The sequence below is a fragment of the Sorex fumeus genome, unplaced genomic scaffold (genome assembly GCF_029834395.1).
Source record: "Sorex fumeus unplaced genomic scaffold, SorFum_2.1 ptg000030l, whole genome shotgun sequence".
NCBI lineage: Eukaryota > Metazoa > Chordata > Mammalia > Eulipotyphla > Soricidae > Sorex > Sorex fumeus.
The window spans coordinates 14,475,787-14,498,128 of NW_026606087.1; the positions used below are offsets into that span (position 1 = coordinate 14,475,787).

At 36.6% G+C, this 22,342-nt stretch overlaps 3 protein-coding genes across 3 annotated transcripts; 2 read left to right on the forward strand and 1 right to left on the reverse strand.

Annotated features, from left to right (window-relative positions):
- Positions 1-981: 981 nt before the first annotated feature.
- LOC130025273 (olfactory receptor 52A1-like) lies at positions 982-1,929 on the forward strand. The gene has a single exon (XM_056116229.1). The coding sequence runs from the start codon at positions 982-984 to the stop codon at positions 1,927-1,929; it is 948 nt and encodes a 315-aa protein (XP_055972204.1).
- A 6,409-nt stretch (positions 1,930-8,338) lies between these two features.
- On the forward strand, positions 8,339-9,292 carry LOC130025447 (olfactory receptor 52P1-like). Its single transcript, XM_056116389.1, has one exon. The coding sequence runs from the start codon at positions 8,339-8,341 to the stop codon at positions 9,290-9,292; it is 954 nt and encodes a 317-aa protein (XP_055972364.1).
- Positions 9,293-19,385: 10,093 nt separating this feature from the next.
- Positions 19,386-20,336, reverse strand: LOC130025280 (olfactory receptor 52A5-like). Its single transcript, XM_056116236.1, has one exon. It carries the CDS (start codon positions 20,334-20,336, stop codon positions 19,386-19,388), a length of 951 nt encoding a protein of 316 aa, XP_055972211.1.
- Between the last annotated feature and the right edge of the window lie 2,006 nt (positions 20,337-22,342).

Below are 22,342 nucleotides of genomic sequence, written 5' to 3' on the forward strand. Positions count from 1 at the left end.
ATTTCATTTTTGTTCTTACAGTATGCAATATTTTCCTTCTTGATTTCTTAAATAGTGTTTTGAAACTGTATTAGTCTCTATTGTGTGGGAAAAGGACTGTGTGCGGAGCTTTGCCTGTATACATGCATCATACATGTAACAAGAAAGTTACATGTATGATGCTTTGGAAATCATATTTCCATGGAAGCATGCAAATTAATGCAATTGACATTATATAAAATAAAATTTGAGTTCTTTGGCAATGCCAAATTGAATATTTATTGATAGGAAACTCTAAATAAAAAAACAATTTCTATTGGTAAATTTACAATGCAATAATTTATATTGGTAAATATACAATGCAAAGGGAGATTCAGTCAATAATTTATTAAATAATTATTTATACTTTCTATAGGAGTAGCCCAACTATTATAAAACGAATGGAAAAGAGAGCAAAAAATAGAGTTTAGAGATAAACCACTTGGCTTATATGTGTGAGGCCCTGGATTCAATTCCAGGCACCAAAAAAAAGTTGATAAAATAATAGAAGAAAAAGAGGAGAAGGAATTTGAGAAGAGAGGAATAAAAGGATTTAGAATATAATAGCTTCGTTATTACTTTCTCAAAATATTGTTCTACTCCCACCCCATCCCGTATTTCCACATGCAGATTAATAGAAGAAAGAGATGGAATGGAGAAGGAAGAACACCAACAAGCAACCAAATCATCTTAGACCCATCATAGACCTGGCATTCAAATGCTTAGTTTTCACATTGTGGATATCATTGAGTGTGGGTGGATGACTTTTCTGCAAGGTCATATTTGTGAACCTTCCTGTGAATCTCCATATTGATATTGTTTTATTTACTTTTTAAAAAATAACAAATAATCAGAGAAAATTTAATCTTCTATTTCTATCATTTGATATTTTGAAATTTGATGAAGAGTATTGAGCATCTGTCTGACAGAATTCGTGACCTTGCTAAGAGAATTTGACCAATCATGACTGTTATAAATGGAACTGTGTTCTTCATGCCCTCTGTGCTAACCTTCATTGGGATCCCTGGCCTGGAATCTGTACAGTGCTGGATTGGGATTCCATTCTGTGCTATGTACGTGATTGCTTTGATGGGAAATTCTCTACTTTTGATCATTATCAAATCTGAACCCAGCCTTCATGAGCCTATGTATATGTTCCTGGCCATGTTGGGAGCCACAGACATAGCACTGAGCACCAGCATTGTCCCTAAGATGCTTGGAATTTTTTGGTTTCATTTACCAGATATCTACTTCGATCTTTGCCTTTTTCAAATGTGGCTCATCCATACATTTCAGGGTATTGAATCGGGAGTTCTTCTAGCCATGGCTCTGGACCGCTATATAGCAATCTGCTATCCTCTGAGACATGCCGCCATATTTACTCGACAATTAGTCACTCATATTGGAGTTGGGATGACATTAAGACCAGCTATTCTTGTAATTCCATGTCTATTGCTTATAAAGTGTCGTCTGAAACTTTACCGTAGCAAGTTAATTTCTCACACATACTGTGAACACATGGCCCTTGTTAAACTTGCCGCTGAAGATGTTTACATAAATAAGTTTTATGGTCTTCTTGGAGCTTTTACTGTGGGTGGTCTGGACTTCATTTTGATAACCCTATCTTATATACAAATATTTATAACTGTTTTCCATTTGCCCCAGAAAGAGGCACGCCTTAAAGCTTTTAATACATGTGTTCCTCACATCTGTGTCTTCTTCCAATTCTATCTCCTTGCTTTTTTCTCATTCTTTACTCACAGATCTGGATCTCATATCCCATCATATGTCCACATCACCTTGTCCAACCTTTACTTATTGGTTCCCCCTTTTCTCAACCCCTTTGTTTATGGAGTAAAAACCAAGCACATCCGAGATAAAGTGGTAAAAATGTTCTGTTTCAAAGAATAAACTGAACATTTAGTGGAGATGTTTTCCTAAGGATTTAGTGCCTCATCTATACGACTAGTATGATTTGGAAATATAATCAATGGCTCATAAATTATTATTTTTTAGTTTAAAATCATAAACGTATAATAAGTATGTTAAAAATTATTTGTTATTTCCCTGAAATTGTAAGAAAATTAGATGAAATTGAAAGAAATAGAAGATTAGACCATGTGCTGAAAGACTAATACTTGACTCTAGGAAGAGTTATATTTATGACTTTATTACCAGAGACAAGGCTTCATCTCACTGCATGATTGTAACATATAATGTCCATTTTTGTTATTTTTGATTGGGGTCAAACTCTGTGCTGCTCAGGGCTTACTTTTTGCTCTTTGCTAGGTGATCATTCATGGAAGTGCTCAGGAAATCAAAGGGGAATCAGTTGCATACAAAACAATTGATTTACTTTGTAATTATCTCTGGCCCATCCTTTTAAATTTTTTATTTCCCAAAATGTAGGCTGATACTAATTTAAAACCACACAGGTTTCATTTAAAAACAGTGTGTTATGATTATTTGGTGGCAACGATTATTTGGTGAAATACGGTAGGTGATTTGACAAAGAATCAAAAATGGAATTTAAAAAATCACAGTGGAACTTAAAACTTATGTTATTTATTTTGTACTTAAAGCATCAATATCAGTACAACTCCCTCTGCATTATTTATACAATTACTATAAAACCTTCCTTAGTAGTTACATGCTTACTTTATCTCACCAAATAATCCCTTGAATATCTCGTTCTCACCAAATTTAATGTTAACTTTGTCTGAAACAAATATCTATAAATGCTTTCTTTCTTTTAAAGTTTTTGTCTATTAAGTCTTTCATTTTTATAAGTAAATTTGTGATTCTCATTACATAAAAATATATTTACTCCAATAAATCTAAGAATAGGGCATTCAATACTGCAAAATTTTAAAGTTAATCTTGTTGTTCACTTATCTTTTTCACTTAAGGAAAAATTTAAGATGCGCTCTGGTATTCTGTGTGCTTTTTATTAATGTGAAGGGAAATTTTAGACATATTATAGGCAATATTATTCTAAAATTATTTTCCTGATTCAATAGACAATGATTCTTTTATTTAAAATGAGAGAATCCAGGAAAACTAGAAAGACATTCCCAAGGTAGGGAATAACTAGAAAGACATTCCCAAGGTAGGGAATCTTTTTTTTTTTTTTTTTTTTTTTTTGCTTTTTGGGTCACACCCAGTGATGCACAGGGTTTACTCCTGGCTTGTGCACTCAGGAATTACTCCTGACTGTGCTCAGGGGACCATATGGGATGCATGTGTCGGGGAGGAGGGGGGAATTTCAAATAGTTTAACATACTTCAATACATTTTTGACTTTAACTCAAATAATGGCTAGCAATAGAAATAAATATACCAAAGAACAGTAACAGATTATGTGGAAGAAAGTTTTTTCAGTATGGTTTTATTTAGGTAAGAAAATCTAATAAACATTTGTAAGTCCACAGGAAAAATATAACACTTCAAGCAGGATATTGAGCAGATAAAATTATAGAAGAGAAAAGTGAGCAAAATCATGCTGCTGTGGGGTGACGTGGGATACTGTGGGGTGCTATGGGTTCCCGACCTGCAGGATTCCACCTATGAGGGATATCCTGTGTTAGGGCGCAGATCGAGATCTCCCTCCAACGACAAAGAGACTCCAGAGACTGCAAACAGCAAGCAGGGTTTATTGTAAGACTGGCTAGCCAGGGTCCAGCCGCCTACACAGACACACAGGTCCGGCAGGTTGGGTAAAGACCCCGAGCTTTTCCAAAGGAGATCTTATATAGGCCTTCACCGACCGTTATAGCAGAGCCCGTGCATTTCATAGCCAATAGATTTGTAATAACAAATACTTTCCTAATCAATCCAATTAAGGGTATATCACTTCTTAGCCTATAGTTTAAAGATCAGCATTTGCGTCAGTGCTTAGGAATGTCCTGTTTTTTAGGGTAGTCCTGGGTCTTGCAACATGGGTCTTGTGAGAGACATCCGGTTATCTGGTCTGACCCCCACCCTTTGAGTACCTGTATCTGAATTCCTTGCTCAGGGGCAGAAAAACCAGTTATTCTGCAATGCGGGTTCCTGTTAAGCTAAGCCAAATTAATTCTCGTTGTGGTCCATTTTGGGCCTGTCCCTCACATCCTGGGTGAGGGGGTCTCCCAAATGAGAAGGAATGGACACATGTCTTGGATGAAGAGTATGCGATGAGCTTTATTGTCTACAAGGCACTTATATATCTTAAGGTGGCACACGTGCAAAACAGAATGGGCTGACTTCTGTCGTAGCTAATGCTCAGTGGTCAGTGGACGGACAGTCAGGACAGACAGTCAAGATAGCTATATAAGAAGTGGAGAGTTAGAGAGGTGGCTAGCCAGATTGTATCATCCAAGGGCCGTGTGGTGGGATGCCATGTGCTTGTGAGGAATGTACAGGCCCACAAAGCCAATCTGGAGACCTCTGGCTCCCCACATGCTACAATATAGGTGACATGTGTAAAACAATTTAGTAAGATAGAAAATAACAATAATACTAGATATGATTTATAACCACTTGAAGGGTTAGAAAAATATGAAAACTTAAAATTAAAAGGAATGTAGGGAAGTAAAGAAATGTAATTTATTGCATACAGATATCAAATATGTTATAGGGGACAACAATTCAGAACTCTAAAGAACATTTCAGAACTCTGACGAAGACACAAATGTGTAAATGTTTGTGATCATATATTCATAGAAGGGTGAATAATCAAAAAGATTACATAGATGAAAAATATGTATCAAAAGACCACGGTCACGGTCCTCCCTTTGTTCATCGATTTGCTTGAGCAGTCCCAGTAACGTCTCCATCGTGAGACTTGTTACTGTGTTTGGCATATTGAATACGTCACGTGTAGCTTGCCAGGCTTTGCCCTGTGGGCGAGATACTCTCAGTACTCTCAGTATCTGCCAGGCTCTCCGAGAGGGGCAGAGGAATCAAACTCAGGTCGGCCATGTTGGCTGTGTGCAAGCCAAATGCCCTACCCACTGTGCTATTGCTCCAGCCCATTCCAGGGAAAAAATTTAGAATGTAGATCATTGTGTATTATGAACTACCCTTTTGTTTGCTATAACCCTATTCTTTTCCCAATACATAGTTGAGAATTTAATGACAATCATTCTAAAATTATAATTATCCCTTCTCTTCCTTAAATTTTTAGATAGTTTGCTCACACTAAATTAATTTGCTCTTTTTAGTCTTCCCACAAATTACTTCTAAAAGTGCATATGTGATTAGTTTCTTGATCCAGGATCTCATTTGACAGAGTACTCTGGGATAGTCTTCTCCAGAGAAGAAAATGTACGAGTACCATCCATATATAAGAGCTGAAGTATTTGCAAAGTTTTTATAGCTGTTCCAGAGTGACATTATTGCTCTTCTGTGTTTACTTCTGATCTAATCCTCTTTGCTTTGATCTCAGGTCTCAAAGGGAACCATCAGTGATCCGGATAGGCCTCCTGAGTACTGAAAAAGGCCATAAAATGTAACACAGTTTAACCAATTTAACCACAAAGTTCTGTTGCTCCACTGTCAAATTTTTCATCTATTCTAATATACACATATTATCCCAGATGCTATCCTAGTAAATTATCATTTGAGGATTTTAAAAAAGAATACTCAGTGTTTATATTGTCTAACATATATTATGGGTTGTGAGATAGAATTTCAAGATAAAGCAGGAGAAAAGAAAAAGAAGGGAAAATTTTTGTGCATTAATGATTGCTGCATACTCATGAGTTATGTTGTACATTTGAATAATATAATTTGGCTCTGAAAATGAAGAACTAAATAAAATCACTACCATACAGTTATGCATAATAATCATATTGGGTCTATTTTACTCTATGGAAAAACATTGGAAGCATGCTACTTACTGGAAAATTTTGAAAAAATACATTCTAAGCCAGTTGAAACAGTTCTATAGTAGAAATTAATTGTTGATAAACAGAGTTTCTTTTGTGGGTCAGAAACTTTGAAAACAAGATAGAAGGTCTATGACTAAAAGAATATGCAGGGTCTACAGAAACATAGAGACTTCGGAATCTAGTAAGAATTTTCTATTATTTAGCTATACTCTGTGACTGCTTGCAGTCTGATGAAGATTGGTGTAAACATGAGTGCTCAGAAAGCATACGGTAAGGACTATAAAAGAAACATACTAAATGAATGCTTGAAATAGATCCATAAATTGACGTGGCCAGATTAAATATAACAGAACTTAATGACTGGGTAGTTGGTGTTATTTGCGGGCAAGATAACAATCAAATAGATTAGAATGGAAAAAAATATTTAATTTTCTTTGTGGTGTTATAAAACCTTAGAGCTAAATATATAATACATTATTTTAAAAAGACTAAAGACTGCCATGATTTTAGCTTAAAGACTAAAGACTGCCATGACAGAATCCAGATGCTGGACGTTGCTGACTGACAGAAATGCAAATATTAAAGTTCTGGATGTCAGAAGGAATCTAAATCTAAATCTAAATCTAAAAGGATATTGAAACAGTCTGGGCAAGTATTCCCACTATTATGTCAGAATGTTTTCTGCAGGAAATATTAAAAATTTATCTTATTTAAACAATAAATTTGTTCAAAATTTCTTTCAAACAGCCTGGGAGAAGACAACAAAGATGTTTTACTTGTTTTAGTTCTCTAACAGCAGATCAGTACTTAGGTATTTTTCTATGGAATTTCCTTCATTTTCTTTTCTCTTGGCATAAAAATGTTATTTTAAGTAAATTTGTTAGAACTTTATAAAAGATGGTTTTAAATATTGGCATATATTTTCCAGGAACAATTATATTTATTTGTAATAGTAAATAATGTGTTTTAGTTAAATTTTATTTGAGTGTGTGTATATTTTTTCCTTAGGGTTAGCCTGTTTTCTGTTTGTCTTTTGTAGAAGCAATTATAGGACTTTATTTGGCAAATCCATGTTTCCCAGTAGAAAATAAGTATTGTTCGTTAATAAATAAAAGTTTACTTATTACCTTAAATATATTTAATATCTGAATATTTAACATTTCTGGGTTTATTAAGTTCTTACCTCTGAAGTTATATAGAACTTTTTCCTTTTGTATTTTTTCTGAAATATTTAATGACAATCGAGACAATTTTTAAAATATTCTAACATATATAGTATATAATTAATAGTAGAATGCAGAGCCAGAATATTTTCCCTGAGGAGATATTACTTAGATAAAAATCAAGGAAGTAATAAAGTTAAGAATAATTTTCACCATATTGTGAGTTTTTATTTGTAGGGTTCAGGATCAGAAAACAAGATTCTGGTAGATAATAGAGATTTTTAAAATGTTAGGTATACTAAAAAGCATATTCCAGAATTATAATACTATGTAGAAAGTACATGGCAGAAATTAGGGTAAAAATGAGTAATTGAAACTAAAGGATATGGCCATAGAAGTCTTAACAAAATATTCTTGCTGATGAGAACAAAAGGGCTGAATTATACTTGATTTTTTGATTCACTATCTTAGATAGAACGAATGTCAACCTGAGTAATGACTGAGTTTCTAACTGAAAGTCATGGATTTGCAGAGAGTGCTCTGGAACTTTTTAAAATTTACATTTTTTTGAGAGAACTCTAAATTATTTGATAGTATGAAGAAACAAAATATTCTACTCTTTCTGTTATGTAACTATGCTATTCTAATCTTATTAAGAAGATTAATTTTCTATTGATTTTCTATTGATAACAGATAGTGTCTTTAATTTTTATAAACTATGTTCTTATGTCTTAGAGTTAGAAAATATTCTGAATTACTAACTGTTGAGTTATCTTCTTTGTGGGCAAGGGTGTTATAAAATAATTACTGCATTTTGAAATTCTTGGAAATAATGAGTATATCTACTAATGCACATGTCTCCCTCCATACTTTCAATTTATTAGAATGATAATCGGACTTTTCTTCCCCTAAAATCTAGCTTCCAAAACTAGCTTAAAAATAGTAATGATTATTGTGTTTGCAATTGAATGATTGCAATTAAAAATTATGGAATGCAATAAAATAAAATCCCAAATTCAGAAAGAAATATCTAAAATTAATTCGATCTTCCTATTTGCAGGAAATGATGTTGAACTATTAATGATGAACTGACTTACTGGTGATTTATAAATACTTAAACCTCAGGTAAGCTATCAAATGGTGTATCTTAATTCTCCCCCACACAGACACCCCTTCCCCTCACTACATGAACAGGGCCATAAAAAAATCATTTTGTTATTCTGATTTCCTTCCACAGAGCATTTGAGCAGATATTTGCATCTGAATATGGGTTCTTTGCAATTTTAACATGGCAGACAATATTACACATCACTACATCTCATCTTTCTTCCTAGTTGGTATTCCTGGTTTACAAGAATTTCACTGCTGGATTGGTATCCCTGTCTGCCTCCTGTTTGTGCTAGCCCTGTTGGGAAACAGTGTAATCATCATCACTATCAAACTTGAGCCAAGCCTCCACCAGCCAATGTATTTCTTCCTTTGCATGCTAGCAATGAATGACATGGCCCTGGTCTCTTCCACAGCTCCCAAGATGCTTGGCATCTTCTGGTTTGATGCTCATAGGTTTGACTTTGATGTCTGCTTAGCACAAATGTATTTCATCCACACATTTTGCATAATTGAATCAGCTCTCTTGGTAGCTATGGCCTTTGACCGTTATGCGGCTATCTGTATTCCACTACGATATGCAACCATCTTGACCACACCAGTAGTTATTAAAATGGGTCTGGTTGGTGCACTCAGAGCTGTACTTATGGTTTTGCCTTGTCCTATTCTTATTAAAAGGTTACCATATTATTCTAAATATATTATCAATCATGCCTATTGTGAGCACATGGCTGTGGTGAAGTTGGCCAGTGCCAACACACTCATAAACAGAGCATATGGAATTGCTGTGGCCCTTTCAGTGATGATCTTGGACCTAGCTCTCATAGCCACATCCTATATCAAAATCCTCCAGGCTGTCTTTCGACTGTCTTCTCAGAATGCTCGTTCTAAGGCCCTGGGCACCTGCGCTGCTCATGTCTGCACTATTCTTGTCTCTTATACACCTGCTCTATTTAGTTTTCTAACTCATCGCTTTGGTAAGAAGGTACCGGCAAGTGTCCACATAATTTTTGCTAGTTCATATCTTTTGGTGCCTCCTACAGTAAATCCCTTGGTATATGGTGTGAAGACCAAGCAGATTCGTGACCGAGTGATTGGTCTTTTTTTCCCAAACAAGAAACAGTCTGAAAACTAAATCACATAAATCCAAACCTATGCTGTTTCCGAAGTCATGGTGCATTAATAGTAGTTGTGACTTTGTTTCTAGCAGGCTATTTCTCAATTTAGTTATGATCTCAATGCCTTTAGTCAGGATATTTTATATTTGAATGTGAAATATCCTCCCCCTCTTTTTATTTTTAAATGTTTCCCCTTTTTTCATTTCAGGCTTTCAGTAAATATTAGCTACAGATTTTACATTGTTATGAAATGATTTAGACATAAACAAATATGTTTATAATATTTTGCAGCATTCGCAAACCAAAGCATCATTGTTGTAGCAATTTTAAATTTATTAATACATAGGAACATACAATTTATGATTTTAATTTTGCAATTTGAGCTGTTAGCCTGACTAAATGCTTTTGAATAAAAACGGTACTTTCATGTTATTCATTGCTTCTTATAAATAAAATGTAGCACACTTATTTGTTTAAAATATTTATTTATTTAAAACAAACATGTAAAATTATGTTCTAAATAGAAGTCATTATTTTCAAATATTCTACATAACACTAATACATAGTTCCATTTTCTATTATTAATCCATGTGTGCTTGTGTTTGGTTTTCTATTAAGTATATATAAGTATTTACTTCATTAGTAAGTATGAAAACTGTATTAAACTAATTGCACAATTTTGAATCTTAGTGATAAAAGTCTCTACTCATAGCATAAAGAAACTGTGATAGAAAGCAGCAAAGAAGAGTTTAAACAGAGGGAGTCTGACTTTCAGAATGTGTACTCCATATAAATCAATATCCTCTATCTAGATAGAAGTTATACATCTCATTTTCATATTATAACAATGGAAGCTTATTTTTCTAAACATTTTAATTTTTATTCCCCCTTACGTGTCCATCTTTTAAATATCATGATAGATTGTCAGGTATCTATCAAGCTGCTTAAAACTCATAAATTTAGTTGCAGCACTATTAAAACACCTTAGACTAATTGCTTTTTTTTTTTTAAACTAAAAAGATATCCAATGTAAGAAGTCTGGAGACATTATAACATAGCTTGCCAGTATGAGTAAAATTTGGATCTAAAAATGTACTTATTCATATGTTCCTTTTATTTTTCATGCACACTGAATCTAAGATCACCTCATTGAAAACTGAAAATAATTTACTAATAAATGCCTTATATTAACATTTAAATATAGCTTATAAACAGATGAAACCACTCTGAGCATATCTTTAAATGCTTTATTCAAAATACACTTTTTTCTTGCTATTTAGATTTAGCATTGATGTTAGTGGTTCCCACTGGTGGCTCATCGAAAGTGGGGAGGAGAAAGACAGTCACTTTCTCCTGATCCGCCTCTGCAACCCGGGACCCAGGGTTGCTGGGTTCTTGTCTTGCCTTAAAAAAGAGAATTTCAGGAGTAGACAAGCAGTGAAATTACACAATTTTTATTTGGAGGTTTTGAATGAAAGGAGGGAGAGAAAGGGGAGTAATGTACTCAAGAGAGAATCTGGGCTTCTCCAAGGATGGAGAGAGCCCCTACACACATCTCAGCATTAGACATGAAAGTATGAAAGTACAAATCTCAAGAGAGGAGATGTGAGTGACACATGTGCTCAGGCATCACATGTGAGATTTCACACTCTTACATAGACAGGATCTTCATCCTTTTGTCAGCATAAATGCATTATAGAAGATGGAAATTTACTCCTGTATCCCTTAATTATGTAGGGTCAAAAATCTTGGGGCAATATATTACAGGCATTGAAGGGGTGCTGAATATGAGCTTCCAGGAAACAAAAAAATTAAGACTTACCTAACCCTGAAGTAGCCCAAAAGTATGGAAAGCACATCCCTTTGAGATTCAAATATTGAACTCGATCGATAGCACAGTGGTAGGGCATTTGCCTTGCACGCAGCCAGCCTGGCCGAGCCGGGTTCGATTCCTCCATCCCTCTCGGACAGCCCGGTAAGTTACCGAGAATATCTCACCTGTGCAGCAAAGCCTGGCAAGTTACCTGTGACGTATTCAATATGCCAAACACAATAACAGCAAGTCTCAAAATGGAGACGTTACTGGGCCCGCTCGAGCAAATTGATGAACAATGGGAGGACAGTGTTTTAAGATGATGAAACTGCCTCCACCTCGCCTCCCACAGGAATGGTAAACTCAGAAAAGGAGAAGCTATAAGATATTTTAAACAGATTGTGAATATGAAAGGCTTATTAGGGACTCATCCAGGTACCTGTCCGGAGGCGGGTCCCCTTCCTGGGGCTGCGCGTCTAACTAGACCCCCAGAGAATGGCCAATTTACATCCTTGGTCTGTGGGGGATGAGAATCGGGGCACACGACACGCACCCAAAGCTGAACCATTCCGGGCACTCTCTGCTCACTCAACCAGGTACCCACCCGGTGGCAGGGCCCCTTCCTGGAGCCATGGCCGCTAATGAGGCTGCGAGTTATTCTCTCCCTGCATATCCCATAGGAACCATTTGTTATCCTCTTAGATGGAACTTTCACTAGGTAAGCTTAACCACCAGAAACACTTTAGCCAATAATTCATTAAGCTCACCTCAATTAATACTGAATCATAAGCAGAATAGTAACAGTGAGCATGAAGGTCTAAACCACACAGCTCACAATGATAAAGCAACGCAGAAGCCCACCAAGATTATGTATTGAAGAGGCCAGCCCAGAAGACCTCAACAGTAACGAAGTGCTAGACAATTTCTCTGACAAAGAATTTAGAAGGGAGCTACTGAGGATGCTTAGGGAGCTAAAAGAAACAATGGGAAACAATGCCACTAAAAGACAACAGGATTTGAAGGTATAAATGAGGAAAATGCAAACAAAACTACAAACGGAAATGTCAGACCTGAAAAACCTGGTAGGCAAATTGGAAAACTCAGTGGAAGGCCTCAGCAGCAGAGTAACAGCTGCTGAGGACAGAATCAGTGTGCTTGAAGATGAAGTCCAGAGACTCTCCAGAAAAGAGCAGAAAATGGAAAAGAGACTCACAATCTGGGAACAGGTGGCAAGAGAAGATCGTGGTGAAGCCAAGAGGAGTAACATAAGAATTATTGGAGTCCCAGAGGGACAGGAAGAAAACCATGATAAAGAAGAAACTGTCAAAGATATCATTGCTATGATGTTTCCAGAGCTGAAGAAAACATGCGACCACATTCAGGAGGCCCGAAGGGTACCAGCTAGAAGAAATCTGAATAAAAATACCCCAAGACACATCCTGATCAAAATGTCCAAAACCTTACATAGAGATAAAATCCTGAAAGCAGTAAGATCAAAGAAAGAAATTTCCTATAAAGGAACATCCTTAAGATTCACAGCCAATTTGTCTGATGAAACCCTCATGACCCGAAAACAGTGTTAGGATATAGTGAAAAAACTCAATGAAATAAATGCCTCACCAAAAATACTTTACCCAGTGAGACTCTCATTCATAACAGAAGAAACAACACAGTTTCACAGACAAACAGCAACTCAGTAGCTTCATAGACTCAAAACCATGGTTACAAGAACAACTAAACGGGCTACTTTAAGACAAGACAGGTCCCACAAATACACCAAATTTCAATAGAAAAAATGGGACAAAACTCCAAAACAACAATCTCTCTCAACGGGCTAAATGCACCAATTAAAAAACACAGAGTGGCAGGATGGATTATAAAATTGAACCCAACAGTCCGCTACCTGCAAGAAACACATGGCAATAGTCAGAGCAAACACAGGTTCAAAGTCAAAGGCTGGAAAACAATGCTACAGGCAAACAACGCTCATAAAAAAATGCTGGGGTAGCCATCTTAGCATCAGACCACATTGATTTCAGACTGAAAAAGATTTCACACTGTCACAAGAGACAGTGAAGGCCATTTCTTATTGATCAAGGGATCTGTACAACAGGAAGAACTTACAATACTAAATGTATATGCACTTAATGAGGGACCAGCAAAGTACTTAAAACAACTACTCATAGACTTGGAGAAAGACATTGATAGCAACACAATACTAGTGGGAGACTTCAACGCTGCTTTATCACCTCTTGATAGATCAACTAGACTCAAGCTTAGCAAGGACATACTTCATCTGAGGGAAAAAAATGGAAGAAAGGGACTTAGTAGATATATACAGGACACTTCATCCTCAAAAATCTTAATACACATTCTTCTCAAGTGTGCATGGTACATTCTCCAAGATAGATCACATGTTGAATCACAAAACATAACATACCTCCATAAAATTAAGAAGATAGAGATTGTATCAACAATCTTCTCAGACCACAATGCTCTGAAATTAGAAGTAAATCACACACACAAACAGAAAACTAAATCAAACGCCTGGAAATTAAACAGCTCACTATTGGACAATGAGTGGCTTAGAAAAGAAAATCAAAGAGGAAATCAAAAGATTCCTGGAAATAAACAAAAATGAGGACATGAGTTACTAAAACTTTTGGGACACAGCAAAAGCTGTGTTAAGAGGAAAGTTTATAACTCTACAAGCATTCCTCAGGAAGGAGGAGCGAGCCCACATAAGTAACCTAACCTCACAGTTTAAGAGCTTGTAGAGTGACTAATAAAAGGAGCACAATCCAAACAGGAGTAGGGAAATAATAAAACTCAGAGCAGAGATTAACAAGATGGAAACCCCCCCAAAAATCCGAAATATCAATGAAACCAAGAGCTGCTTCTTTGAGAAAATAAACAAGATCAATAAGCCTCTAGCAAAACTCACAAAAAAGGGAGAGAGAGAACCCTAATAAACAAAATCAGAAATTAAAAGGGGGTCATTATTACAACAGAAACTACAGAAATTCAAAGGATCCTCAGGGAGTACTTTGAGAAGCTTTACGCCATGGAACATAAAAACCTCAAGGAAATGGATAAATTCCTAGATTCCTATAGCCTCCCAAGTCTGAACCAAGAAGACCTTGGAATACCTGAACAGACCTATCACCATCAAGAAATCTGAAATGTAATAAAAAGTCTCCACGAGCACAAAAGTCCTGGCCCGGATGGATTCACTAGTGAATTCTTCCAAATCTTTAAAGAGGACTTACTGTCAATCCTCTTTAAGCTTTTTCACAAAATTGAAGTATCAAAAACACTTCCGTACAGTTTCTATGAAGCAAATATCACCCTGATACCAAAAGCAGATAGAGATACCATAAAGAAAGAGAATTGCAGGCCAATATCCCTCATGAACACAGAGGCAAAGATCCTCAACAAATTATTAGCAAATAGAATCCAATGACTCATCAAAAAGATCACACACTATGACAAAGTAGGATTCATCCCAGGGAATCAAGGATGGTTTAACATTCAGAAATCAATCAACATAATCCATCATATCAACAAAAGAAAAGACAAAAACAATATAATCATATCAATAGACGCAGAGGAAGCATTTGACAAGATCCAGCACCCGTTTGTGATGAAAACTCTTAGCAAAATAGGCATTGAAGGAACTTTTCTCAATATGGTCAAAGCCATCCTACCACAAGCCCACGTTAAGTATCATTTTCAAACAGGAAAAACTAAAAGCTTTCCCTCTAAGATCGGGCACAAGACAAAGTTGCCCACTTTTGCCACTCCTATTCAATATAGTACTGGAAGTACTGGCCACTGCAGTTAGGCAAGAGAAAGGTATCAAGGGAATACAGATAGGAAAGGAAGAGGTCAAACTATCACTATTTGAAGATGATATGATACTATACTTAGAATACCCTAAAGATTCTACAGAAAAGCTCCTAGAAACAATAGGTTGGTTTAGTAAAGTGGCAGGCTACAAAATCAACATCCCAAAGTCCAACACTTTCTTATATAAAAACAAGTAAAAAGAAAAATAGACATTAAAAAAAATCCCATTCACAATTGTACCTCAGAAAATCAAGTACCTCGGAATCAGCTTAACGAAAATGGTGAAGAACCAATCAAGGAAAATTACAAAACTCTACTTCAAGAAATAAAAGAGGATGCTAGAAAACAGCATTCCCACCAACAGTGAAAGAGTGTGCCCTTTTCCCCACATCCACGCCAGCATTGGTTGCTTTTGTTCTTTTAAATGTGTGCCACTCTCTGTGGTATGAGGTAATATCTCATTGTTGTTTTGATTTGCATCTCTCTGATAGGTAGCTGTAAAAAACTATGCACGCTGAAGGTTGTGTGTTCACGGGCTCTCTGGACGGTCTGTCTCACCAGCTGTATTCAGTGCTCTTGAGCCGCTGTTTGTGGCCTGGATCAGGATAGCTATTGGCCAAAGGCAGACAAAGGAAGAGATGAGGGCCAGGCTGGTTGATCTTAGTAGCAGTTTATTACAAGGAAGTTTATCCCATAAAAGAAACTTAAGTTATAGAGGGCCCAGGTTCTCTCAAGCACGTGTTTCCCCTTGCAAGCTTCTCTGTGGTCCTTCTTGCCGCCCTGCTTTCTCTCTCTTCTCTCCTGCTCTCTTGGCTCCAACTACCCTGCAGTCTAGGCTGACACTGCACCCAGTCAAGTAGCAAAATCAACATAAAAAAGCCCTTCCTGTGGGCCCACCTAAAAGGTATTCTATAGCCCTTCCTGACTGCCTAAGGACAAAATACCTCCTAAGGTGTTTTTCTCTTTTCCTCAGTCCAATAACTATCAACATATCATTAATAGCTATTTTTGTATGGACACAGTAAGAGATGACATTGAGGCTTGTAGGGCAGCTGTCCTGGGAACACCTTGCCACAGACTCAGCCTACAGCACTCAGGCCAGATTAATCATTCCTAACCCTATCTCCTCAGGGTCTATTGCTGGCTCAAGGTGAGGGTCTTATCAGGCCTTAGTTCCTGTTTTCTTCAAGGTCGGTTTTCACAACTTCAGGGATAGTACTTCCCCAGAAATTTACTGCCATTGCCTGGGAAAGGGACCTTCCTTATCTGCCTGCCAGCCTATATCATATTTAAAGTTGGAATACTTGGACTCCAGATATTTAGGAAGAATAAGCACATTGAAGGGATATAAGATACAATGTTATGAACTAATTCTTTTGTTCTTGAGAAATAAGTATACTGCATCAACAGTGGGAATGACCTATAACAGAAGGCTTACAGTAAATTGTGCAATAACTATAAAGGAGTTATCCTTTAAAAGTATTTTATTAAAATTCAGCATTTATTTTTAGGTATAATGATTTATTTTTTCGCCCTATATGCTCGACAAATCTGTTTGACTAGTCCAAGTAAGGATAATATCTCATAGTAGGGTATCTACCTCTTTTGGGGGGCAGGTGAAGGAAAATGGAGTACACACCTCTGTGCTCAGAGCTTATTTCCAGATTTGTTCTCTGGGATCACTCCTGGCTGGCTGGAGGAACCATATGGGGTGTTGAGGATAGATCCCAGGTTAACCTAGTACAAAAAAAAAAACCTTGCCCATTGTACTCTTTCTGACTGTCACTTTCTGATTTACAGAAAATAACACTTTATATGCAACTCAATTATAATTATTGGCAAGGTGAAGAAAAAATTGCTATAAATTTTTTGTGATTATTTAGAAATTCCGCTATAGCAATGGACCAGACAATAGTTTAATTTCACATTTGATATTTTATCATTATACTCATTATACAAGCAAGACACATATATATTTGAATCTAAGCTTTCACTTATACCCAAAATGTCTAAAGAATATGCATAATACCTAAAGTTTGTATAATGTCAGTGTATTTTGTAATTAACTACTCCAAGAAATAGATTTGGGCTGGAGCAATAGGACAGCAGGTAGGACATTTGCCTTTCACTCCTAGGTTCGATTCCTCTGTCCCTCTTAGAGAGCCTGGCAAGCAACCGAGAGTATCCCACCCTCAAGGAATAGCTTGGCAATCTACTCGTGGTGTATTCAGTAAACCAAAAACAGTAACAACAAAATCTCATTTCATGTTCCTGGAGTGTACTGATGCCATTGGGCTACACTAGCATGTGACAAGGACAAATGGAGATGTGTTACTAGTGCCCGCATGAGCAAACCGATAAACAACAGGACGACAGTGCTACAGTGCTCTGAAACAAATTTAGTATTTTAAGAAATTTCCTGTTACCTATGTGGCCATTGAAAACAATAGCACAGATGGGTGATAATCAATTAATAATCAGTGACAAAGGAGGTATTTATAGACATATACCTAAGGTGTTTTACATTTTAACTATGTTTATTTCTGGAAAAAATGTATTTAGTATGTTTATACATGTATCTGAAGTCAGTCATTCCCCTCAGGTGAGTTATGAGGAAGAGAGAAACAGTCACTTTCTCCAACCTTGTCTTTCTCACAGAGAGGAGTTTCAGGAATCGAAGCGCAGTGAAGCAAAACAGATTTCATTTGGAGGATGTTAGGAAGACAAAGGAGGGAGATAAAATGAGAGTAGCATGCTCATGGGAGAATGCAAGCTTCCCCAAAGGCGGAGAGAGACTCAGTACACAACCCAGCAATAGATACTGAAGCATGAAAGTACACATCTCAAGAGAGGAGTTGCAGGCACACATGCTGCTTGAGCCCTTGTGCTGCTTGTGCCCACGTGACTGCGCATATGTGGCGCTGGAGCAAATTTGTCACCCACGTCTCCCCTCTTGAGATGTGTACTTTCAAACTTCCATATCAAATGCTGGGATATGTATAGGGGTTCTCACCACCTCTGGAGAAGCCCAAGTTCTCCCTTGAGCTTGTTACTCTTTCTCACTTTCTCTCCCTCCTTTCCCTTTCTAAGTCTTCAAATAATGTTTTACTTAGCTGCTCGACTTCTTCTGAAATTCCTTTCTGTGAGAAAGACAGGAACCTGTAAACCCTGGGTAAGGCCTAGGACTGGCTTTCCAGACTTTATCAGTCCTAACACTTCCAGCTGGTCCGGGGTAGCAGAGGCAGATCAGGAGAAAGTGACCATTTCTCTCCTCTCTGCCTCATGTAAGCCATGTGTAGCAACCCACCAACTTCATTTCTATAAGATGCGTCATTCCCAAACCCAAATAAAAAAATACATTTGCAGCAAAGCACTTTTGGACATAAAGTCCTAATTAAGCATTAATGCTCATATCCTGTATATAAAACCATGGACGGTAATTATTTAAATACTATTTACAGAGGAAAACATTTCTAAGAGAATTATAAGTCTAAGTAATATTAAACACATAGTATAAAATGCACATATATATTCATAAAATTTTATTTTCAGCACTTTTTATTTTCTTGAGCTTTATATGTAAAATCGTAGCATTTACAATTATTTTATGTATATGTAAGACAAAGTTTACTACTAATCATTCCACTTTGCTAATTTTACCTAACAAAATTTTGATACTATGAATTAATTTTATGCAAAAAATTCTACCCTAAGGGTATAAGTATAGTGGATAGTGCATTTGCCTTGCAAAGGACTGACCCAGCTTAAATTCCCAGCATCCCATATAGTCCCCCAGAGCACAGCCAGGAGTGATTCCAGAGTGCAGAGCTAGATGTAACACCAAGCATTGTTAGGTGTGGCCCCCACAAACAAAAAAATAAATTAAAAGCATTAAAAGATATAACTATTATTCTATTAAAATAAATATGAATATAGTTAGATTTTGCTGCGTGAAAAGTTTTGGGGGATAAAAAGACATTACAATATATTTTAATGAATAAATTTGAAATAATAATCTACAATTTACGCTTAATTAATAATTCAGCAAAGAATTTTAAATTATATAAATGAAAAATAATGACATCAAACAAATGGTGAATTTAGTTTTTATATACATCAGAATTATAGTACATTAATAAAATATTTAGGTATCAGCAAAATGCCACAATATTTTCATTTAATTTTCTTAAGTCTCTATTCATACTAAGAAATTTATATCACAAAAAATGAATTGAAATTTGATTTTTTTTTCATAATTATTGACATTTATATAATATGCTGGCTCTATTTGAAAATGTTCTGCAAAATGTGTAACTAAAATCTAGAGAATTACTGTCTGAAAACAAAATTCAATCTTTATATTTTGGTGCAGACTAAGCCTAAGTAACACAAATCATATAATTTTTTTAGAGTAAATTGTTACTTTTTTTAAATGAAATAATGAGAAATTAAGAAGTATCCTTTGAGAAAAACATTTTGGATACTCTATCTCGAATCTGTTTGGTTTTCACACCATACACAACAGGATTGAGTAACGGTGGAACAAGTAAGTAGAGGTTGGAGAGAAGAATATGAATGTAGGGTGGGACATGGAAGCCAAACCTGTGTGTGAAGAAGGAGAAGAAAGCAAGGAGATAAAATTCAAGGAAGACAAAGATGTGGGCAATGCAGGTGTTAAAGGCTTTGAGTCTTGCTTCTTTTTGAGGCAGATTAAAAACAGTAATAAATATTTGGATGTAGGACAGTGTAATGAAAATTATGTCAAATCCAAGTACGCTGAAAGCTACAAACAGACCATAGGTCTTGTTGATTCGAATATCGTCTGCTGCCAACTTCACAAGGGCCATGTGCTCACAGTATGAATGGGAGACCACAGTGGTTCTATAGTGCTTCAGACGGCATTTGATGAGGATGAGACAGGGAGCCATAATGATGGCTGCTCTGAGTGACACTGCAACCCCAATCTGAATGAGAAGTTGGTGAGTGAAAATTGTTGCATGTCTTAGAGGATTGCAGATTGCCACATATCGATCCAAGGCCATAGCCAGAATAATACCTGACTCAATACCCTGGAAAGTGTGTATGAGCCACATCTGAAAGAGACAAACATCAAACTGAATTTCTGGCCAATGGAACCAGAAGATTCCCAGCATTTTTGGTAGGATGCAGGTACTAAGAGCTATGTCTGTTGCTCCAAGCATTGCCAGGAAAAGATACATTGGCTCATGGAGGCTGCGCTCAGATTTGATGATGACCAAGATCAGGCAATTCCCAAACAGAGAAAGGATATACATGGTGAAGAAGGGAATTCCAATCCAGAACTGCACAGATTCCAAGCCAGGGATCCCAATCAGTATCAGCACCGAAGGCATAAAGATTGTGCCATTGTGATTACTCATGTTGGCCTAGAGAGCTAGTTAAAGGTGGTTAAGCATTTGTTGAATGTGTCTCTTCTTGTTTCATATTATCACCTAGATTCATACAATCAGAGGTTAAGCAGTATTTCAAATGTCATTTTGACAGACGTACTCATTTTTTGTTATGGCAATTGCATATATTCAGGATGGTGATATGATGAGAATGGCACTCAGATTCTTTCTCTTTCTCTCTGTTCCTATATCTATGTATTCCTGTGTCTTTCCTCTGTCACCCTTGTTGGTGTTATCTTCATCTTCCATGCATACATGAATATATATGAATGTGTGTACATATATGTCTTTTTCTATATGTCATATACATACTAATACAGGTACATACACTCACTGTGCAAAAGAAAAAAACACACTTTTTAGTTTACATTTTTATGTAATTATTTATAAACATTCAAATTGTAGCTTGAGGTCCTCTGAATAAGAGAAACTGGAAACTTAAGTGGTATATATTCTCTTCATTTCCTTAACAAAAGCATGCCCTTCGATGACTGAAATATGCAGAAGTAAAACAGCAATAATGTTAATTATACTGATAACAGCAACAGCAGCAACAATAATTATAAAGTTAACCATCTTTTAAAAAGTATGGATAATTTTATAAATTTTATAAATTTCTGAGAAAATTAAATTATGAAGTGAGGTCTTTGGTATAACAAGGCACTGGAATATCTGTGAAAATGGCAAGGACAAGCAGGTATATGGGCATACAGAAGAGGAATAGCTATTAAAGACGGTATTTAAAATCTGACTTGATGCCAAGATTAACCTAAGGAAATTTTTTGAGAAATAGGGATTAAATGATATAGTTAATGATGAATAATTCAAATAAAACTTACATTGATAATACTAAAGAATATTTTGGTTAACAAAAATGTGACATTCATATTTCTCATACTCAAGCATACTTCTATAAAATTGGAAGTAGGAAAAATTTAACTCCCATGATGATAGCTTAAAATTAAATTTTTATACAGATGAGCTTAAGAAGTATTTTAACATGAAAATATGGTCAATAAATAATTTATATGCAGGACGCTATTAATCAATATTGTCGCACTGTTCTTCAGTTGTTCATAGGTTTGCTCGAGCAGGCCCAGTAACATCTCCATTGTGAGACTTGTTGTTACTGTGCTTGGCACATCAAATACATGACGGGTAGCTTGCCAGGCTTTTTGCCATGCGGGCGAGATACTCTCGGTACCCTGCCGGGCTCTTTGAGAGGGGCGAAGGAATCGAACCTGGGTTGGCCAGGCTGGCCATGTGCAAGGCAAATGCCCTACCGCTATGTGTATTATTTGATAAAATCAAGTTATTAAATGACAGATGTTCCAATTTGATAAAACTACATTATTAAATGAGATATTCCAATTATTCTTATAAAATGATAGTCATATAAATATCGATATTATTATCGAGTTGACCATATATTAAATACAATTATTTAAAACCTTAAATTATGACAAATTAGCATACTTCACATATTAAATATATATGATCTTTCATATTAAATCTGTTTTCAGAATGTAGTTTAAATGAATGATCACAAACAGAACAGAGTCTCCTGCCCCTGCGCCTGGCTGTCCTCACCGGGGCCCCTTGGAGGGGGGAGGGTTGAGTTTCTCCGCCCTCCCTCCCCTGCCCCGAGCAGAGCCTCAGCAGCTGAGGACCTCCGGAGCCAGCCACGGCCATGCTAGGACCACTCTCCATACGTCCAGATGGGCCTCATGCATGAAAGAACTGGCAGAGGAACCCAGGCATGCGGGTCCCGGGGCTGAGGTCTCCAAGCCTACTCGGACTGGTACTGGGCCTTCTCCACCCAGACCCCCCCCCCCCATCTTCCAGTAGGTAGGCGTCACACCCACCAGCTGCCTCCAGCGCCAGGTTGGTCCCATCAATGGCCAAGACGCAGAGACTATAAAACCCAGCTCCCGGAAGCGCGACATCTTATTCTTTTCCTTTGGAGAACCTGGCAG